This window comes from Alosa sapidissima, chromosome 5 (genome assembly GCF_018492685.1).
Source record: "Alosa sapidissima isolate fAloSap1 chromosome 5, fAloSap1.pri, whole genome shotgun sequence".
Taxonomy (NCBI): domain Eukaryota; kingdom Metazoa; phylum Chordata; class Actinopteri; order Clupeiformes; family Clupeidae; genus Alosa; species Alosa sapidissima.
In genome coordinates, this window is record NC_055961.1 from 8,549,728 (window position 1) to 8,573,620 (window position 23,893).

The 23,893-nt window shown below is 39.0% G+C and overlaps 1 protein-coding gene across 7 annotated transcripts in view; it reads left to right on the forward strand.

Annotated features, from left to right (window-relative positions):
* The window catches only part of LOC121710087, a 324,103-nt gene that overhangs the window by 129,738 nt on the left and 170,472 nt on the right, over positions 1 to 23,893 (forward strand). For all 7 annotated transcript variants that reach the window (XR_006032094.1, XM_042093995.1, XM_042093993.1 and 4 more), the window contains one exon: positions 19,983 to 20,125. Coding sequence is in view for 6 of the 7 variants with exons in the window: in XM_042093995.1 (XP_041949929.1) it covers positions 19,983 to 20,125 (143 nt within the window). In the remaining variant the exon portion in view is untranslated. The remainder of the gene's footprint in view (positions 1 to 19,982; positions 20,126 to 23,893) is intronic.

Sequence of the window (23,893 nt, forward strand, 5' to 3'; positions counted from 1 at the left end):
GTGCTTAAATGGGTCAATGCATGATTTCATAACAGACCAAACAGAAAATAAATGTTAAATATAGCCTAGATATCTGTACATATTAAAATCAGATTATGTAGGCTACACAGTATAGCTGGCATATCTGCTGACAAACTGACAAACTGTTTTATGTGTTCACTGAACAAAGATTATGGAAATTAAACACCACTTTTCCATCAGAAACATATTTGTAAAAAGCATAGCTAGTATGAAATAGAACATCGGAATATAGAATAGAAATGAACATTTTCATCGACAGCTTACAGTAGGAACAGTAGTGTAGCTCAACAAGTAGCGATGCACTCTTTGACGCAGGAGACTGGGGTTTGATTCCTGGTCACTGCAGCAATTTTGAAGGTGCATTTCTCATAGCTAAACCAAGCTAGATAGATAGATACAGTATATAGAGAGATAGAAGGTTGGGCTTGTGGAACTATAGGCTACATGGTCCTCGCTTTAGATTGGGGGGCTGCAAAATTTACTACAAGTAGGTAAGAAAGGTCTTATAAGCGTATTAGTTATCCACCTCTTTGTCTTATATACACCATTAACAAGCATTAACAAGCTGCTTGTTAACACTTACAAGCTGCATGTTAACAGTTAGTTAATGTTATTAAAGGATAACAACAGTTAACTAACTGTTAGTAATGAATTGTTAACTGCTAATTATGCACTGTTAATACCTAATAAGCACATGTTATTCTAAAGCGTTACCAGATTATTTTGTATAATTCTACGCAGACAACAAACCTGTGCAGACACACACACACACACACACAATCAGTCTTCCACACCACACATCACACACCTTTCATACACACCATTAAGTACAAGAAGCATGCAAAGGAATTAACCAGATTTCCTATAATACATTGACATAAAACAAGAAGTTGATGCTGAGTACACATTCATAGAAATCAGAATAGAATCAAACTTCATTTCAGTTGGCTACCTTTGAAACTACTTTCTGGAAGTCACTCCCAGTCATACATATAAACTTAAAAGGATCACTAGAAATTCTTACAAGTTCAGCGTTCCATTCTCAAGCTCAATCTTCCCAACGTTTTTTATCTTTAGTTGCAGGGTTCCAGTACAGAGGCCAGAATAAGGCCATACAGCATTAATTGAAGTACTTTCTGCAATGTACTAAAAGCAAAACGGGCTATACATATTTAATATATGTTTATGACTATAAAGTAAACAGTAAGCGCAGGAAGGTCATGTTTTTTTAAACCTGCATTCAAACAAAGTAAAAACATGGGAAATATGAATTATGTTCAACACACATTAATTTGCTCCTGATACGGAGGTCATATACCCTGTTTTTTTTTTCAGTCTCCCACAAATGCTTTAACAGTTTAGCATGAAAAACATAGCGGAAAAACAGAAATACTTCTCTTTACCAAAGATCCTTTATCAACCGTCTCTGTCTTTACTGTAAAAAGTAAAACCTATTTTTTTTTTTTTTTATACTCTATTGTGTTAAGCATGGTAGTTGCATTTAACAATTAACAATTATTTTTTTCCCCTTTCCTTTTTCTCTCCTCCTTTCCCCTCCCTGTGAGTAAATGATAAACTTGAAATAATGGTAATAATAATAATACTAATAATTGTCCATTAGGTTAGTACCTTCTCATTCAAGACCATTAATTTATAAATAAAGTCGAAATAAATATGCAAAAAAAAAACAAAACAAGAGGAAACATACATTTTCAACATTTGGCTTTGTTACTTCTATTACACTATAAGCACAACCACCCCCCAACCCCTATTCCTACCCACAAGGCCTCCCATCCCTTCACACATCTTTCCCAAGTACATCTCATTTAGTCAGCTGGTAGAGTTCCCATCTTTTCTCAAACAGTTTGTTCTTTTTAATGATACTGTATGTTACCTTTTCCATCTCATACATTTTGTTAACAGAGTCTAACAACTTTGGTGGATCAGGCATTTTCCAATTTTGTGTTAGTGATTCTCAGAACCCAGAAAAGGTTTATGTGTTCATGACTTATGTCAGGGAGTATACCAAGTATTATGTTATGCGGCTGAATTGGAACATCTACTATCAAAAATTTCTTTATTGACCAAATTACCTTTTCCCAATAGGGTTTTAATCTGTCACATGTATAAAAAATGTGTGTGTGGTCTGCATCGCTATTCCCACAATTTCTCCAACAACTGGGGGTAGACTCTTTATATTTTATTAAGTGTGCTTGCAAAGCAGCACACTTATTGTTCTTCTTAAGTTTTATTATTATTCCCTTCTCCTGCAGTGTGGAAACAGTGTCATTGTAGTGCAGAAACAACATTATAAGAGTAGTAAGAATAAGTCTATGTGCAGGATGAATAGTAAAAGTCAAAGTCAAAGTCAGCTTTATTGTCAATTTCTTCACATGTTCCAGACATACAAAGAGATCGAAATTACGTTTCTCACTATCCCACGGTGAAGACAAGACGTATAAAGATAGTATAAAGATCAGTGGAATAACTATGTATAAATGTAATTACAGTAGGCCTATGTACATTTGTAAATAAATAGAAAACTATGGGTGAGAGGGATAAATTAATTTAATTTAATCGTAAAAGTAAATTGCATTCAATTAAATTGCATTAAAAATCTTTCCAGTAGGCTTTAATGTCACGCAAAAAGTACAACCAAAGCTGAGCTTGATCAACTAGAACGTCTAAAGAACCAGAACTTGAGTGTAGTTTTTTGCTGGGTCCCAGGCCATGTTCTCTGAGGTCTGAGGGGAAATGAGAAAGTGGACAGTGCTGCCAAGCAAGCCCTCAATGAAGAAGTCACAGAATGTCAAATCCCTGCCCCAGACCTTAAACCTATACTGAACTCTTACATCTCAGATAAGTGGCAATCTGAATGGGATTAATGTACCAACAACAAGCAAGGAATGTGAATTTTGGCACATTTTCATGATCCACTGGGTGGTTACTCCTATTGTGGCTATTAGAGACATGCGTTCATGAGTATCCAGCTACATTCAATGAGTTAAGTAAAATACATTCACACACACAAAAAAAAACATCGCTAATGTTGTGGACATTCCTTTATTCTGAGCTACATCAATAGGCTCTCAAAACAATCCCAAACAGACATAAGGTCTTTATAGAGCAAATCCATATAGATTATTTGTCAAATAAACCAGTAAAACAGAATTAGGGGATGGAATATATAACATTCATACTCATAGCTCATATTTTTAAAATAAATCAGTGAAAAAGTATCCTGACAAACAAGCAGCATTTTAATGCCTTAGTCATATTTCATAATTTCAAATTTTTCTCTAGGTTACCTGATAGCCCAGTTTGAGAGGTGCAAGACACATCACATTATTTATTTTTGCAGCCAATCACTGCTGTTGTTTTATTTTATTGATTTGATTTTAGTCATAGAAGCTAAATTCGAAGGCAGGCCACAGGTAAAATCCAACGAACCGCATTCACCCCGCAAGGCAATAGTTGAATAGAGCTTTTGAGGTATTGCCACTGCTCCAACACTGAAAGGCACTGTTAGAATGCTTGGATCAAGCCAGGTTCAGCATAGCGTATGTCACTGTCTGCTCACGTTGGTGACCGGACCAGGGCAAGCACACTTTCGCAGTTCCCGCCAGAAATGCAGTCTAGTTGTTGATGGTGTCCTAAAATATCTTATGTTCACTTTCCAAGCGAATTCCTGCCAGTATATGGATTTCAGGTGTTTATAAATTCCTTTAAAGCTCTGTTCCCATTCCTTCTCCAAGATAAGTTTTTTTTTAATTCATCCTCCCACTTCTCTTTAATATAATTTGTTACCTTTTCTTCATTCTGTTGCAATATTCGGTAAATTTGTCCGGTTATATTCTTTATACTTTCATTTTCAATTACTCTTAATATTCCCCTTACAAAGGGGTGGATCTCATTTAAAGTTGCTATTTGTATATTTTTGTTTACATAACTTCTTACCTGCAGGTATCTGTAAAAGTGGCTCCTGGGCAATTGATATCTTCTTTCTATGTTTTCAAAAGATTCAAAACCTTGTTCATCATACATCTGATAGAATCGTAGAAGACCTTTACTTTCCCAGGGCCGATTTTTGGTCCCAGTCCGCCCCTGACAACGCACATCACACACCAATCCTGAACAATCTATTGAGATGAGGTTGTGACGTCTAAGTGTAGACGAGAAGAAGTGAACTTTCAGTTCAAAAGCAGCGGTAGCATTTCTATCTATGGGTACCATAGGCAAGTGTTGTTTAACAATGAGCTAGGTTAATAGATGGAGGCAGTTCTGATTTGGTTACATGAAACGAAAAACGAAATGAAATACAGGAGATCTTAAAATTAAAGTTACAACGATATCCGTACATTAGGCTGAAGGACTAGCCTACTGTCAATGTCTATGTCCACGTCCGACTGTTTCGAAAGACAGCGTAAATGCTCACATCTCACTCTCCACACATGCTTTTCTCGTGCTAAATGTTTGTCTATGCTTCCCTCCCGATTGATTTTTAAATTTATGAGATCTGGGCATTGAGGCAGATTAGACTACTGTCTATGGTCCTCTCTGGCTCTCAACGAAGGCAGTCACATTTTCTCTCCCTCCCCTCCCTTTATCTTCCCTGCTGTGCTCCTTTGTCTTATGTAGTCTACTGTCTCATACTTTGAGAGACTCTCTCTGCACTGCTCTCCAAACTAAAAATCATGGATTTGATCAACTGGTCTCTCAACGCAATTGACACCATCTTCTCGACGAGAAGCTTGGGTTCGGGGGAACCTTACTGCCCTGCCGAAACGTTCGCAGCTGGCTACTCGATGGACGCGTGGGAGAAGTGGCGGGTTGTGTGCCTGGCGGCTCTTTCCGTGGAGGACATTGAAGATATCTACCTATTCGGAACCATGATAACAGGTCTTATGCTGATTGGATTAGGCATTGCCCTGGTTTATCGAGGAACTCAAAAAACGGTGACAGCTGTTCAAAGCCCGTAAGGCTGCCCGTCATGATTGAAGCAGTGGGCAGAGCTGTCGGCACCCAGACTGGGACTATCAAGCATTTGATGGATACAAGGATGGATCTGACGGATGCTAGGTTGGATACTAGGTTGGATAACTTCATGGAGAAGCTCACTGCTTTACAAAGGCAATTGGACCAGAATGGACTAAGAGGGTAGTCGTGTAAATTGGAATGCGGCTACCCGCCCCAAGACCAAACAACTACAATCTTATCTGCTTTCGGCCCCCTTCAACCAGCACTGGCCTCGGCCAAGGCCGCTGCTGGAAAAACAAATTTCCCGGAAGAGCACTGCAGCGAGACGCTCTTGCAGTCCTTTCCCCACTTCCTACAGACACCTGCTGATTGTGGACTCTGTCTGGGACATGACCAAGGCTGTCTCCATAGCAACTTGCTGTGTTATCACTTTGACAATCCTGTGGACTGAGGCACTAAGATTGTGGTACCAGGCGGAGCAACTCACCAGGCCTACACATACATCTAACACATATGGGTCAATGACGGATAAGGTTTTTCAACTGGCCAAATTTAAAATTCTAAAAATAAGAATTTCTGTTTCAATTGTTCAAACATTAAGAATGTTGGGTATATGAAAATCCATATTAAAATTTCAAGTAATGTGATTTTAGTGTTTTTTCATGAGAATGAATTGGTTGCGGCCTTAAAAAATGTCATGTGGTGCGAACATAGATTATCTTAAAATTAAATGTATTTCCTTAACATGCTTAAAAGTTTGTTTACAAGTTCTTAATAATATGAACTGTTTAGAAACAAAGTATTTACATTTCTTTACTTTTTGTGAATATTGGACTGATATTTTTGTTCTATACTGTCATTGTCACCTTATAAAATATATTTAGAACCCTTATTTTTCCTGTAAGTTTTATAAAACTGATGGAAAAGTCTGAAAAATAGCATTGACTTAAACATACTATATGACTGATTAATAATTTAACCACAGAAATTTTATTTTTCATTTTGAATTTAACACAGTTATTGCTATTATTGGTTGCACCACATGATGAGTGGTCGCACCAAATGACTCAAGGATCTCATATTGTTAAAAATATAAGTAGAGAGATTAATAAACTGTTATATTTTCATTTCATGAGGGTAATATAGTGCTTGCAAAGCAAAAAAAACAACAATTAAATAAAAAATAAAAGTTTTACACAAGTAAAAGATTTTTAAGTTGCTAATGATGTTGAACATGTCCATATATTGGTAAAGGTATAAAAAGATAAGCTTTGTGAGGGCATTTGAAATATAGAAGGTGATGAAAACAAACACACATAGAAAGAAACAAATAAGTGCAGACAGCTTAAGGGAGAAAAGGAGGTAAAAGTGTGTGAGTGATCGAGGGGATAAACAGAAGAAATTCAGGACGTAAAGTGAATGGGATTTAGCAGATGATTTTAAGAGATGGGGCAGGAGAAGATATTAAGATAGACAAAAGTGCATGGTTGGATGGAAAGGAAGAGATAATAAAAGATAAAGAAATTAAAAGATAGACAGACAGACTAACAATGGCAGAATGAAAGCTTTTTTGAGTAAAAGAGTGAGACATAGAAGTTAGGCTAACTACATGGGGAGGCTAGAAGACAGACAGATGATGGATAAAGAAAGATAGATAGTATTATAGATAGGTAGTGTGATAGATTGATAGTGTGATAGATAGCATGATTGTGCGATAGATAGTGATCTGTGATTGATAGTGTGTTAGTGGGATAGTTAGCGTGATAGATATATTGTGATAGATACAGCGATGAAGAAAGTAATAGGCCTAGTGTTTAACAGATAGAGATAGAGAGAGAGAGTGAGTGTGTGTATGTGTGTGTGTGACAGAGAGTTTGCACACACACACATACACAATGTGTGTGTGTGTGAGTGTGTGTGAGAGAGAGAGAAAGTGATGAAATGGGGAAGTTTTCAGAGCAAACAAACTTAAACAAAAAAAGATGATTAAACAAATTTGATGATGTTGCCCAATCATCACTAATAATATAACAAATAAAAACAATAAAATAATGTGAAACAAAACAAAAATAATGGTAATAAAATCCTATATTACAGTGTTAATGCCCCTCACCGCCACATACATAGTGATAGCCTATTTTTATGATGTTGATAATAAGTGAAATATATCTTTCTTGCTGAACAGAACACAGTGGGAGGGATAAATGATTAATAAATGTGCATTTACCAAAGTAACCTTACATGTAAAATGATTTTTATTTACATTTTTGTCATTATAATGTACTAAGAGTAAATGTAAACGTTTTTTTTCTGAAATCTTTGAAAATGTACTCTGAATGTATAAAAATTGATTCCATATAACACTAAAATAAATTGCATAGGCATATAAATCCTAAATTAAATGTAAAACCACACAAAAAAGCATTTTGTAATAGTCGCACCACATGATGTTTGGTCGCACCACATTTTCAACTTGAGATCAAATTTATATAATTATAAGAGATAACTAGAAAATGTCATTTCGAGGAAATTACCAGTGCATGAAAATATAAACATATATATTAACATAAAATGCAAAACAAACTTTTATTTGATAACAGCTGGCAGAAGTCATAGTTGATAACAACTGACAGTTGAAATGGCTAAACAGTTAAATAGTTGAGTAGTTTAAATTATTAGTTAGTATATAAATTATTTTTTATATTATAAATAGTATATAAATAGTAATTATTTAATAGTGAATTATTGTAGTGAGGACATTTATTTTGAAACAGTTGTGGGCAGAGGAAATAGTTAAACAGGATCTGTAGAGCCAGATTGTATGTTTAAAGCCTGAGACAGAGTATAGTTTAAAAGTTAAATATAGATAGTGTAATGGATGTTGATAGACAGAAAGTTGAATGGATGTTGATAGGCAGATTGTTTAATGAATGTTGATGGGATAGTTTAATGGGTAGATGAGTGAATGGTTTGAAGAGGATGAATGGATAGAAAGTTGGATGGAATGTGCCTTATATCCTTGTAGAATGGAGATACACAGAGAGAGTTGGCCTAATTGAGCAGAAAGCAGTTGATACAGGTGCAATCAGTTTAACTAGCTTTTTGATGGGACCTAGTTGAGCAGCTGGAAGTTGATACAGGTGCAAATCAAGTTAATTAGCCCATTATGATGTCATAGTCCCCATACAAAGTCTATGGGTAAAAATAAGCTTGTTTTTTATTAATATCTCAAAAAGTATAAAGTTTACAAAAGTGAAAAATACATTCCTCAAGTCTCCTTTTCAAGACCTACGTTACAAAGTTTGAACGAAGTTTCTACGTTAAACGGTTGAAGCTGAATTAGACGCAGAAATTTGGTGGGAAGAATAAGAAGAAGAAGAAGAAGAAGAAGACTTCGGATAACAGAACAGTGCATTTTCATGCACTGTAATTACAAACTTGTTTGCTGCCCCAATGGGTGCCTGGCACACTAGTTTATGAATGCAACTTAAGATCTTTGAATTAATTTTAAAAGAAAAGTCTCAAAATGGCAGTTTCTTGATGGTTGCACCAGATGATATTTGATTAAGTTGACATCTTCGGACAAAGTTTGTTTGTATAATAGGATGGACAAAAAAAATAAAAAATGCTGTGTCATTTTCTACAGAGGTACAAAACAGTTTTGAAAAAATGCTAGATAGAGCAGAACGCACATTTGAATAGATTCAGTGTAATTTTAAAGAAGTTTCCCAAACAGCAGTCATGGTCGGACAGTCGCACCACATGATATTTTGATACTTCACATAAGAGAAAAAATAAAAATACCTAAAGATTTTTCAAAAGGTAAAGTGGTTACAAATATGGGAGTGCTCCCACATATATATGGTGTGTCTGCAGGCATTCAAACCTTTTATAAACGTAAAAAATGCTGTTGGACAGAAAATCTAGACGTCACGTCATTGACCCATATACAGACATGCAGTCCCCCCCCCCCCCGTTGCAAGCCATGTGACTTTCATGTTGTTGTAAAGTGTATGTGCTAATGTTGCTGAGGTGTTTTTTTCCTGTTCCCACACTGTACTCCCCACAGGAGCATAGTCTGGTGGTTGCTTTTTTCTCCTCCCCTCTCCTCATGTTATGCTGTATTCTTCCTCAATGCCCTGTCGTCCTGTCCTGTCTACCCCCCTTGTCATATTATATGTATGTTTGTGTAATGTATGGACAGGTTGATGGTTAATTTCGCTGGTTACTTGTGACTATGTGACAATAAAGGCCTACTACTACTACTATGAGTGTATCTGACTGTCTCAAAATAAACCTTGTCTTATTTACCAACAACCGAACGACTAATTGAGGAAGCACGGACCTATCCGATGTAAGCTATTATCATTCAACAATCTAAGCTGTGCGAACGTCAGAGGGCGGTCTACGCTGATTCATCATTAGTGAGACACGAGGACAGCTGCATGCAATTCCTGTCAGCATAACAATAGAGGCTGTTGCTGAAGCGTCAGCCCTCGTTTCAGCCGTCCTCGTTTAAGACGGACGCGGTCAAGACAAGCAAGTTTACCTGTGCAAGTTCACCGAGCACAGGCACCGACAAAGGCAAAATGTGCCGTTCCACCATATCTGTTATCACCGGCCATTGCAGAAAACGGCATCATGCCAAAAGGGGCAGAAATCGCCTTAACCTCCAGGAACTTAAACGGTCCTCACCGACAGAAACCTCCTTCTCCATGGGCTTGTGGAACTGCCAATCCGCAGTCAACAAAACGGACTTCATAGCTGGCTATGCCAACCACCTTTCATTGGAACTCCTTGCTCTCACTGAGACTTGGATCAAACCAGAGAACACTGCCACCCCGGCTGCACTCTCCACTAACCTTACACTATCCCACACCCCTCGCCTATCTGGACGAGGAGGCGGGACGGGCCTGCTGATCTCCAACAAATGGAAATTCACCCCGCTACTGCCTTCAAACAAATATGTCTCATTCGAATTCCATGCCATCACAGTGATCGCCCCAGCAAAACTCTACGTGCTGGTCATCTACCGCCCTCCAGGCCAACTAGGCGACTTTATTGACGAACTTGACACTCTGCTATCCTCCATCCCTGAGCATGACTGTCTGCTTCTTGTTCTCGGTGATATGAACATCCACTTAGATGCCCCAGGCTCAGCGGACTTTTTGGCCCTGATCCACTCCTTTGACCTCAAACTGGTTCAAAGCCCACCGACTCACAAAGCTGGCAAAGAGCTTGACTTGATCTTCACTCGGAACTGCAGCACAGACACCCTCATGGTGACGCCTCTCCATCTTTCTGACCACTTCTTCATCCAGTTCAACGTCAGCCTGAACGAACAGCCTCCGGCTCCTCAGCCGATGGTCACGTTCCGCCGCAACATCCGGAACCTGTCTCCAACGCACTTCTCCTCTGTGGTTGCCTCCGGTCTACCTCCACTCAACACCTTCTCCTCTCTGGAGGTTAATGAGGCCACTGACTCGCTCTGCTCCACACTGACCTCGTGTCTAGACGAGCTGTGCCCTCTTACCACAAGGCCAGCTCGATCCAAACATTCTCATCCGTGGCTAAATGATACCCTCCGATCGCAGCGCACCAAACTCAGAGCCACGGAGAGGAAATGGCACAAATCCAAACTAGCTGACGACCTCAAAAACTACCAGACACTCCTGACCTCCTTCTCAGCCAGCATCACTGCTGCTAAGACTGCTTTCTACAATGACAAAATCAACAGCGCTACAGACACTCGAAAACTTTTCTCAACCTTCAAATCGCTACTCAACCCTCAGCTGCCTCCTCCTCCATCCAGCCTTACTGCAGATACCCTCGCCTCATTTTTTACAAACAAAGTGGTGGCAATCAGCAGTCAATTCTCTACATGCCCACTCAACGCATCTGACTCAGATACCGCACTCCTACAACCTCTAGGGACTGCTGGAACATCTTTTTCAGCATTCACGCCTCTCTCCGAGAGTGAAGTGTCCAGACTCCTGACATGCAGCCGTCCTACCACATGCTCGCTGGACCCTATACCTACGAGCCTACTTCAGTCCATCAGCCCGACCATCGCTCCAGCTATCACACATGTGATCAATGCCTCGCTAACCTCCGGCACATTTCCAACAGCGTTCAAAATGGCCCGGGTAACACCGTTACTTAAGAAAGCTTCTCTCAACCCTGCTCAAGTCGAGAACTACCGCCCTGTCTCACTGCTGCCTTTCCTATCCAAAGGCATTGAACGAGCAGTCTCCAAACAGGCCTCTGACTTCCTTTCACAGAACAACCTTCTGGATCCAAATCAGTCTGGGTTCAAAAGCGGCCACTCTACCGAAACGGCTCTGCTGTCTGTAACAGAAGCCTTAAAAGAAGCCAGGGCGACCGCTCGGTCATCAGTACTCATTCTGCTTGACTTATCGGCTGCCTTTGACACGGTTAATCACCGTATCCTTCTCTCTATACTCGCTGACATGGGAATCTCCGGTTCTGCTCTCTCCTGGTTTGAATCCTACCTCACAGGACGCTCGTTTAACGTATCATGGCTTGGTCAGCTATCTGCACCTCACCATCTCACCACAGGGGTCCCCCAGGGCTCAGTGCTGGGCCCCCTCCTCTTTGCTATCTACACCACCTCCTTGGGACAGATTATCCGTTCGCACGGCTTCTCATACCACTGCTATGCAGACGACACACAGCTCTATCTATCCTTTCCACCTGATGACCCCTTGGTTTCAGCACGGATCTCGGATTGCCTTTCAGATATAGCTACATGGATGAAGGCACACCACCTCCAGCTGAACCTCTCAAAGACTGAACTGCTGGTCATCCCAGCTAAACCTACCATACACCACGACATCAACATCAAATTTGACTCCCTGTCTGTTTCACCAACCAGGACTGCAAGAAATCTAGGAGTTGTTCTCGACAACCAACTAAACTTCTCAGATCATGTTGCCTCAGTCGCCCGGTCATGCCGTTTCGCACTCTACAACATACGGAAAATCAGGACTTACTTGACTCAAGATGCTACCCAACTTCTGGTTCAGGCAATAGTCATCTCACGACTCGACTACTGCAATTCCCTCCTGACAGGTCTCCCAGCCTGCGCAGTGAAACCACTTCAGATGATTCAGAACGCGGCGGCGCGCCTGGTCTACAACCAACCCAAAAGGGCACATGTTACCCCGCTGCTCATCCAGCTACACTGGCTACCTATGGCTGCCCGCATCAAATTCAAGTCTCTAACGCTTGCCTACAAAGTAGTCTCCGGTTCTGCTCCCACCTACTTGAATGCCCTCATACAGACTTACACTACCTCCAGACCGCTGCGCTCCTCCGAACGACGTCTAGCTCTACCACCGGTACGCTCAAGCCAATCCAAACTTTTCTCATCTGTTGTTCCTCGTTGGTGGAACACACTGCCAGTTCCTACAAGGGCAGGGACATCCTTCTCCACTTTCAAAAAACTCCTGAAGACCCAGCTCTTTAGAGAACATCTACTCTCATAGCAACACTTACAACAAGTCTTACTGATCCTAGCACTCACCAGCCGTTTTAAACTGACAAGTACTGTTAAAAACAGCACTCACCGACGCACTTATTCTTACTGTACTCTAATGTTTCTTAAACTGTCCTAAAATTGTGAGAATTGTTCTAAAACTTACTGTTTACCATGTTGTTAGTCGCTTTGGTTAAAAAGCGTCAGCCAAATGTAATGTAATGTAATGTAATGTAATCATTCATATGGAGACATATCAGTGGCAGATTAAAACAAGCTAAATTTAGGCTATTTGGAAAATTAACTAAAGGCATGAAGCCATGCAAAAAGAGAAGTGTTTTTACAGTTTGTCCTGAAGAGTGGATAGGCAGAGGGGCCTTTCAAAGAAGACAGGGAAAGAAGAAGAGATAATGATAAAGCCAAATAACAGGCCATGATGAATGCTCTGCATAAATCAATTGATGTACCCTATTTCGGTGTGTTGAAATGTTTGCATGCACACTTTTCCCTATGTGAAACTCAGTTGACTACTGGCAAGAATTCAAAACTACTTTCACCCCTGTTTTTACATGCAAATGTAAAATAGAAACCACTTGTGAATAACCAAGAATGTTTTAATGCGGATATAATTTGCAGGGATTGGACTGGTATGATTTATCCTAGCCTACTGCATCATACTGGCATGATTTAAGACATCACAGGGTGAAAGTGAGAATTCATGAAATCCTTTTGAGAAATTTTTAAAATATTGAGATACATATCATATATCTAGAAATAGACTATAAATATTGCAATATTCTTTTTTAGCCATATCGCCCAGCCCTGTGGTGACAGGTATGTGCCTCTATGGGAATTTAACATAGATGATTTTTAGATGATAAACACATTTAAAGTCAGTCTGTCTGGACACTTGGTTTGGGGTGTGAATCAAAAATTAAGTTTAGAAAGCTTTTTGGTCAGGAAGACCACATTTGATGTGTATACCTCAGGGAGGAGGCTACAGGCATACATTTGAAAAAGAGGCTTCTGCTTTTAAAGCAGCACTAAATACAAATCGCTCTCAGGGTCCCCCTACAGTTGAGAGCAGTCTGTAGAAAGAGAGCTCAGAATCCCTGCTATCTATTTTGTACACTCAGTTTTTATTTTTGCCACTCAGTGATAGTAATCACTGTGCAAAGCATGGTTATAGTCAACACTAATTAATATGTCTGTCTACAGAAATCAATTTTAAATGTTCTACATAAAATGACATACGTTACACAGCATATTATAGGCTACATATATGGCTGGATGAAAGTGGACAGCTAAGAGACATAGGCTACCGAAGTTGTGTGCAAGATCTGCTCCAGTGAAATCTGCATGAATGGACAGACAACTAATCTGAACACTTGCATGTGCACCAAGCAGCGGAATATTCCACATTGGCAGCTTTCTGGGCCTAGCAAAAAAGCTACTACTACTAGCCTACTATCGCGGCCGGTCACTCATCTAAAATTTTCAGTGGTGTGTAACTCATGCACAACGCATTTCATACCACATTATTACCGGCCATGCCCACAATGAGCAGGAACAGCGTAAAGTGAAAGTACTGTAAGGGGCTGTGATCGCACAGTTCAGATTACTGGAGGCAGGGCACATCCGCACAGCAAACCACCTTTACAAATAACTGGGGCTTTTGTCAAAAGCACAAAATACAAGCCATAGTAAAAGACTGAAGTTTTCTGATCATATACTTTTAATGAAAGGAATGGTTTCCATTGGGACTGAAGGAACAAAAAAATCAGTGTTAGTGATCTAAATGATAGTGTTCGTTCGTGTTTGCCTAATGTTATCCTCGTGCACTACAAGAAGCTGATAGACTAGCTGTAACATGCTGATTTAAAAAAAAAAACAGGTGTAAAAAAAAATAGTGTTCTTACGTTAGATTAGCCATCTTGCCATAAGTTCTCTGAGAGGGGTGTGTCAAGTACAGGGCTTAAAGAAGCAGCGTGAATCAGTGAGTTGAAATTGTATGTATTTCCAAAAACCCTGTTTCTTAACGGAATGTGTCAAAATAATCTTTTATTTTTGTGATTGTTTGGAGCCAAAATCAAGATTGAAATTGAAATTGAAATTCGATTAATTGCACAGCCCTACTTCTGAGAGACTCTGCCCTCTCTGAGATGCTCTTTTTATACCCAATAAAAAAGGCGCACCTTGCTGCAAAAACTGAGTCCTGTCTGATCGTTCGCTTACAGTTTACAAAAAAAACCAGTAAAGAAATCACACACTAACCAAGGCTACCAGCTTTACCACTGAGGTAAACATGTTTGGCTTGAGGTTGCACACTGGCAAAAAAAAAAAAAAAAAAAATATATATATATATATATGTTAGAGCATGACAAAAAGTGTGTATCTGGGCGATTCTACCGAATTCGTGCAAATTTCTGTCCCAGACCCTAAAAATGTATTTAAAAAGCATTTATACAGAACAATGTTACATATTTATGAAGATCTTTTTATTATCTATTAAGAACTAAAACAATATTTGAGGTAGCATCAAGCTTAATATATATAAAATCATCATGTTTAGGGTACTTTCAATTGAGAGGTGGCTGTCCCAAACCCTAAGGCCTAAATTTCACCTTATGAAAAAAAATATGAAATAATTTTTGTAATTTTTTCCACACATGTTTTTATACAGATTTTTTGAATACCTATGATAAAAGCAATCGAAAAAATATATTTATTGCATATCAATCATAAATCATTATGTAAAAAATGTTGTCCCGCATTTTTATGTCACAACCGAAACACTGTAAGGTTTAGCCCATAGGATGATAATGATTTTAGCCACACAGCTCCATTTTGGACCAGGAAGTGTGTGTGCATCCCTCTCTCTCTCATGGCCACATGGTGAGTAGATCAATCCAATCATTTTTGAGTAAATGCATTCAAAAGTCTCAAAATCAGCTGGTGACATTTAAGAACGTCACTACCGAGCACATATTTATTTCAATTAATCAAGTTGTTTTGGTTGTTTGTTTTGAAAATGTAGTTTTTATTTGTGTATAAATGTTCAGAACTGTGCTATCTAACCATGTGCTGACTAGCATCTTTGAGATAGGCTCAAAAATATACCTTTTCGTCACTACCGAAACAGTCACAACCGAAACATAAATTGAAGTTTTGGTTGTGACGAGATTGTTTCGGTAGTGACTAAATGGAACGCTAGGTCCTATATTTTGGTAAATCAGTGAAATTTCCAATTGCACATTTATATATATAAAATACATTTTAGCATATTTAAGACTAGGCCTACAACCTGAAATAAAAGTTTAATTTCAATGATTAAGCTAGTGCTATTCATGGGTTTCATCAGGTTCCTTTCCACAGGTGTATTAGTCAAGCACCATGCAGTCTGCATTCATAGGTGCTTGATTGTATACACCTGTGGAAAGGGACCTGATGATACCCATGAATAAAGAAACAAATTGCCAACATGTCTAAACATAAAGGAAAAAGTGGAGCAGAAAGACTGATAAAATTAAGGGCCCGTCCCAATACCTCCCCTACCCCTAGATTTTTGCCCTAACCCTCGTTTTTGCGCGTGCACGTGTAGGGCTAGGGTGTTCCATTACTTTAGGGAGCAAGGGGAAGTGCTATTTCCCCCTTAAAATCAACCCTCAAAATATAGCCAGGACCGATGCAAGCTTAAAACGAAGTGGGAGATAAAATTACCCAGGATACCGTGCGAGCTCAGCGAGCCGGCCAAATTTTTCATATATTTTCGCAAATAAGCATATTAAAATTTCGAAATATGTTGGAATATGTTAGTTTGATGCACATCTGATGGACTGTTGAGTTTTGAACACTAGAAAGTATTCGAAAATATCTCACGAAGCTAACGATGTTCATGATATCTGCTGAGTGCTTTGAGAGAGTCTGCCCATCAAATAACGTTATATATCGATCTGTGTAGTTTCGTCAATATTTAGGATGTGTGTTCTGGCGTTCACATGAACATCAATATCTTTGTTGATTAACCAGACGTAGATAAACCAGCACAGCCCACACAACAATGACCGCTGGAAGGGGCATGTTCCTGAATGAAAATAGTAGCAGGCTACTACCGGTAGACACATCGGCGCTGTGCGTGATGTAGATGAGCACGTTCACTACGCTAATTTGCATATAGTGGTGTCCCAATTCATAGGGAAAGATCTTCACCCCCACTTCCCTTGTCGAGGGGGCTTTAATGTTGAGGGCAATCAAAACCTAGTGGAAGTTTTAAGGGTGGAGAAATGGGACTGGCCCATAGATAAATATTGAGGGATGACTCAGTGAAGTACCAAGAATATTTAAGAAAGGAAAGTGAAAGAAATCATTGTTCAACAGCATCTTTTTGCAGAAGTATTAGTTAGGAAGACTGAGGGCCCTATCTTACACTCAGACGCGACACAATTGTTTTCCTAGTTTTAAGTCAGCACATTTTATCATTATTCCGCCAGACACCCATACTGTGTGATCCTTGCACACCCACGGGTGCATCGATTAAAAAAAGAGGTGTGGTCAGGCATATGATCACAAATTGCTATTTTGACGCCACAAAAAATGATGAAACCACTGACCAAGGAACGTGGTCTAAAGTTAAATGGGCATTATTTCCGTTATTTTGAGGGTGCACTGTCCTGAATCTAACAACCTGGTAGTAAGACCTAAGCCAGTGTTTCTTAAACTGGGCCTCCAATGCCAGTTCTACAACATTTTCCAAAATGATACCAAATTTCATTGGCTGGAGAGAAGGGGGTCTCGAGACTTGGCCAATATGTTTTGGGGGTCGGCAGATAAAATGTTTAAGAACCACTGACCTAAGCAACGAGTCCCTGGCAATGCAATTCAAAGACTGTGCTGGTGTGCTTGGATGAATGTCCTTAGCATTTTTAACATTCATTGGAATGTTATTGGGGTGTTAGGAAGCAAAGTACATGAGCGTAGACAGTACACAGACACAAACATACTCCATACACCTGGGGATGCTGGTTTGCCTGTATAATCTGTGTTGTGTTGGACCACGTGGCTCAGCCTGTCACTCGTCCGGACAAACAGCAGCACCTCGGATAAGGAGTCGAGCATGCTAGCAATAGCAAAGCAAAAGCAAAGCAAATAATAAAAGCCCAGGCTGCAACACTACTCTATAGGTGTCTGCAGGGAGGTTTACCAACATACTGCACACCTACCGTTACACTCCTAAAGCCTCCTAAACCTCACTCCTGATCCGGGTCATGGTCCAGGATTCCTACACAGTGGACCACCCCTACACCCTCGTTTTGTTTTCGTTGTTGTTGAACCTAGTCTTACATTTAAAAAACAAAAACTGAACTGCGGATTTGCTTAACTACTTGGGGTGTCTGACCGAGTTTAGTCTGGCTATGACGAGGCAAACCAGCCTCGCCTGGTTTCAAGCATTCCAACAATAGTTCCATACATACGTTCACATTTTGTTTTGCACACTTTCACATTTGTGTGAGCACCTAGTAGGGGTAAGTGTTGATTTTTGATTGAAGTTTTTTATCTTCAAAAAGAGTAAGAGTTCTGCAGAAATGTGTTTGCTCATCCATATGGTGGTACTGTGCCATGGTACATGCAGTACTTGCTTTTAGGGAATGGAAGATGGCACTCTTATTGTTTTTCTTCTGATTGGTTATGGCATACCTTCCAACATTTAGCTTTTAAAAACTGGGTTTTGGATTGCCAGGTTTTATGACAACAGGTTTGAAATTGAAAGTAAGTCATTGTGTTGGCTATGTGTGGTGCATATTATACCAAATTTGGCAACCCGGGACATGTCAGACTAACAGAAAAAATGAATGGATCCGTGAATTTAAAATTAAGTTTGATGGTCATGCAATTTTTCCGGGAGAAAAAACAAAACGGGTGGCCGCCGGGAGATGACCTTGAAATATGTTGTTGGCAGGTATGGGTTATACCTAACAAACATTCATGCTTAATGGGATACTCCAGCGTAAAAACAATCAAAACAAAATAGCCTTACACTTAACTGAACAGATAAACCGAAGTATTGCAAACTTAAACCCTAGGTCATTTTTACTTTCAATTAAGGGGCGAGGGACATATCCTTTTGAACCATGCACCTGGCGTCTGATCACTTATTCTGCTGTGTCAAACTAGGAAAAGTGAACTAGACACTCCCTACACCTGAACCATATGCTTCAGATCATGCGTCTTAGATTGTCAAAAAAGGGCCCTGAAGGTAACAAATTGAACACTAAAATGAGATGTGTTCTTTGAGCAACATGTTAGATACTTTTTAAATGTGACCATTTTTGAACACTTAATAAATCTTTCTTGAAGGATAATAAAACCAAGCATACATTTTCTATCTTGCATCCCAAACTATCCATCAGCTGTTCAGTGAAATATTAAACAGATTTCTTTAAAAAAATATATATATGTCTGTTATGTGCTAGCTGCATTATGTGCAACATTTGAGACTTATTTGTCATTTTTTATCAACACAAAATACTGACAGTTTGATGTAGTAGTCACTACCGAAACACTACCGTCACTACTGAACATCTGCTGTCACAACCGAAACACAGGATGTTTTGTTAAAAAAAGAGTATATCTAATCATCTGACAAGATAACATGGTGGTGTTTGATTAAATATATATTTTTAGTAATACATCCTTAAATTTGAAAACATTATAATCAACTTTATGCGTTTTACAAAGAAATATTTTTTTTTAAAATGCAATTAATCTCATAAATGACACTTATTTTGTGTTAAAAAATATTATCAGTTGAATCATGGAAATGCTTTAAGAAAATTAAAAAATATATATTTAGATAGATAGATAGATACTTTATTGATATTATGAATTCAAGAAGAAATTTAGAAGGTATATGTAAAGAAATTCCTAATAGGTTATCACAAAACTTCTTATTTTGTTAATTGTTATTGTGTTTCGGTAGTGACAAATTTTGGGAGAAGGAAAACATTCCAAAACTGTATAAAAAGACACTATGAAATTAAAATGTCCAATTATTAGAAATGTGTACCTTAGATGTTATACAATGAGTGTGAATTAAAAGTTTTGGGGAAAAAAGACACTTTTTTCAACCTCTGAATTCGGTAGAATGGCCCATCTATGAAATACTTTTCATTCAAAGAACCCCTTATGTGTTGATATTAACATAACTGAACTCAAAGATTGATTGTGTATTCACATTTTGTGAATAGTCTGCTGTTTTCATGAATTGAGAAACCTTTAATTGTTTTGGTTTTTAAAAGGCACGCATGATCATTAAGTCATGCAAAATTTTCATATTTATCTCAGAGTGGGTCTGATAAGCGACTCTCGTTTTTTTCACGTCATTATACTGAGTAACTCAGCTTGCTCCCATCAGGATGCCTGGCCATGTATGTGTACTGTCTATATTCTTTGCATGAATTTTTGTATTGTGCATGTTTTCTTTTTTCAGGTTTATTTGTATTTCAAGAAAAAGGAGGAGGATCTGGACAACAACTTGTTTGTGCAAAGAACAGCAAAGTGTATTTTCCTCTTGGTGATTTCTCTACACTGTTGCTCTGGGTGTTTGTATTTTGCAGGATGCACAAAGAATCGGTAAGACTCTGAACTCTATGGCACCATGCTATGTGATAATTTTGTGAACACTGACATTGTGTGCTGATATTACATCATTTAGACATCCTATCTGTGGTTTGCTTAAAATGGGGGAGAGCTGGGAGGATAGAATTTAATCTAATTAAACATAATTACAGAAAGCATAATCTAATTAAACATAATTACAGAAAAGCATAATCACGATTGAAAGCCATTATTCTGTGTTGCATTAATCCCATACATGTCGCTTGGCCGTCCTTTTCAACTGACATCACTATAAAATCCCATAAAACCGGACAAAAATCAGCTTCTCCCAATGCATTTCTATTGAGCCGTAAATTGAAGCTGTCGGAGTGTGTCTGCCTGCGTGGAGCTACTGAACTGCTATTGGCTCATCTGCGTTCGATGGGCGGGGCTTGCGATCGGTCAATTCTGATTTTCGAAGTCTTCTGAAGTTTCTTTTTGGCTTAGATTTGGATATTGAAATGATTAAATGCAGTTTTGTTTTTCTTATAATAATTCCATAATATGGGTATTATTTCAAACATGAATTACCCAAGAGCACAGAAATATGTAAATAAATAACGTAATTTGTAGCATGTTAAATAGCTCAATATTGTGTGAACTATACAATAAATATAAACCTATATTATGGCAAAGTTTGGTTTTACTTCTGCTGTTACAACAATTAGACATTCAGTAAGTGTTTGATCATGTCATTGAGCATTGTCTAAAATCTAGAGCCTATTCCAAGGGTGTCAAGTTAATCGAATTTTCTGTGGGCCCATAAATACGGAAATATATAGGGAAGTCAGGGAAGTCTTTATTTGTGTATGGAACATTTCTATTATGAGGTAAAACCTTGGTGTCTGGTCTGGTCCAACATTAGCCAGTGTTTATTTTTTTTAAACTGTCTAACTTGCATTATACACTAGGGGCACAGGCTGTGCACCAAAATATAACAAACCACGTTCCAGTCAATCACAGACAAGATAGGAAACCTATGGAGCAGCATCGAAGTGGGGAGCAAAAAGGGCTTATATTATACTTACTAAATCTTTAAACAAACGTGAATAAAATGCACAAAATAAGGTTGGTGTAAGAGTTATCTGTGTGTTAATGGGATTTAGATGACCATTATATTACTATTTTTTACTCTTTACAGTTTACTAACAAGGGTGTCACGAATGTAGTCACAGTCAAGCTGCCTGTCGCTGACTAGAACTAAGTTCGGCAAGCTTAACTTTACATGTCATAACATCAACTAAACATAAGTCACACCTTAATTCTATCATTTGTAATACGAACGTATTTCCTATAACTAGGTGAGATAATTATGTTATTTCGAAGTTCCACAGTTAGCTAGCTAGCTAGCAAGCTAACCGTTTTATATTGGAGATTATCATTGGAGTTAGCTACATATTGGGGTATTGGAAACTAATTAGGTTGGTAATGTACATAGTTTAGACATCAGTCAGTCACATATACAGTACCCTTCGGAATTATTGGCACCTTTGGTAAAGTTGACTAAAAACAGGTATACAAAATAATCCGTTGGTGATTTATTGTAATCTCACAATGAAAACAATGAGGAAAAATCCAGCCTTGAAGGGAAGCAAATTTATTCTGAGAAAAAGGAAAATCTCATAAAGAAATAAATATTTTTAACAAAACAGAAGCATTTTCCTATCTAATTTCAACTTATTTAAGTTAATCAGAGTGTCTTTGAACTTTCAGAAGTAGTTCATGACTTTCTTTTTCACTAAGGTATGAAAATAAAGTGACAATCATTTTTCAACATTGGAAAGACGAGAATACACTAAATCTAAATAAAAACTAAGCGTGTTGACATTTGTAAGTCATGGGATGTCTATAAAAACTAGGTACTTTGTTGAAAATGCCTGTATTTACAGTTAAAACAATGATTAACAGGTTGTAATCCACTGGAAATGTGACAAACATGATTGGACAAAGACCCATGGTTATCTTGCCCCCACGCACATAGGCAAAAAAATTTCATAAGAACCACTGTTTGAAAGTTACAGAAAAGGTATAATTTTGGGGTCACCAAGTCCCCCAACAAATCTTCAAAAGTGACCTCACTGCTAATAGATTATTTAGAGGGCCAGGTAAAGGCCTGTCCAGTCATTTAATTACCAATGTAAACGGCAGGAGTTACTGAATGGTACAGTGACTTTGTCTGGAAGCGTGGTCTATTGTCAGATGAAATGAAAATTGCGCTCTTTAGCTAGAAACAGTTTGGGCTCTATCTTGCGTCTCAGCGCAATTGACTTTGTATACTCGTGCTTTTGTCTTTCCTATTTTGCAGTCAGCGCATATTGGAATTTTCCCTCCACAGGTACAGTGGGCATCGCTTTCAAATGGCCACTTCAGTCGCGCATTACGAGGCGTGAAGCTTTAGTACCACTTTCAGCCACTGTGCGTCGCTCTGCCACTGTACATCGCTCTGTCAGTAGCCTGACTGCCGCCCCTTCTGAAAAAGCAGGAGGCTCTCTTTAAACATAATTGTTGCCAAGAGAAATCCCAGCCTACGAATTCAATAACAAAATAAATCATGCATAATTAAACATTACCTCGATTAAGGCTACTTGGGTATGGCTTAAGGCTTGACTACACGGTGGTAACGAAAATCGGTGCTGCTTCACAAAACGAAAAAATATCTTAATTTGCTGTGTACGTTATTGTCAGTGTTGGGGGTAACGCAACTACGCAAATCAAAACTGTGTCTTGTGTGATAATTGACCCAGTAGAGAAATAACTGTTCAGAAATATAGCTGCAAGCAGCAATGTGGGGGCCAAGCAGACAGTTCAGCAGTCCAGATTTGCCATGCAACTCAATGCCGTGGCATCAGGCATATAGCATTAAGCAGTCACAACAAGTTCCATGTCAAACAACCCAAGATTGGCTGAGTTACAAGGTCAAGTTTCACATCAAAACATAACTGATTTTGTGTGTCTGAACCAGGGCTGAGTGTCGCCGCCCCCTCACCCAGCCAACCCACCGCCGCAATCGCCCCTGCCCGTCCCACCCCGCCCCACCCTTGCACGCACGCATTAGAATTAACTGGATGGAACTCGCTGTCAACAGTTTCACATCAAAAATAAAAGATCGATTGAGATATGATCATGCTTGCTGTGATTTCAATGCCCCAATAGAGGTGAAAGGTCACCAAATTATTTGTGCATCATCAGACGGTTCTATGGGCTGCCATTGACCTCCATTGCAGAAGAATGCAGCAACTAAAGGCCAAAATACATTTTTGCTAATTACAGAGCCCCCTAGAGGTCAAAGGTCACCAAATGTATTGAGCGTCCTCCTGGTGGGTCCTGAGGACCATGTACTAAGTTTGGTTTTGATACATGAAAGCATTGCTGAGATATGAGCTCACTTCCTGTTTGGCGGCTTCGCCGCAAATTTCGATTGGCTGTTACAGGCAAACGCTTCTGTCAATTGTTCCAGAAAAAAATACACTTATACGGCATGGTCTGAAAATGGTCTCTGCCAATTTTGGTGAGGATCAGCTGAAATTTGTGACTTGCGAATACTTATTCATGTTTTTGATTAAATCCAATATGGCGGCCGAATCAATTACGATGACATCACAAGTTGGCTTGGGTCGGCCTAAGGACCTTCCACAGTATTGTCAGACACCACTAGTGCGTTTTAATTCTAAGCAAAACAGCAGCTACAGGCCAATAGGCATATTTCTTAATTACAGCGCCCCCTAGAGGTCAAAGGTCACCAGA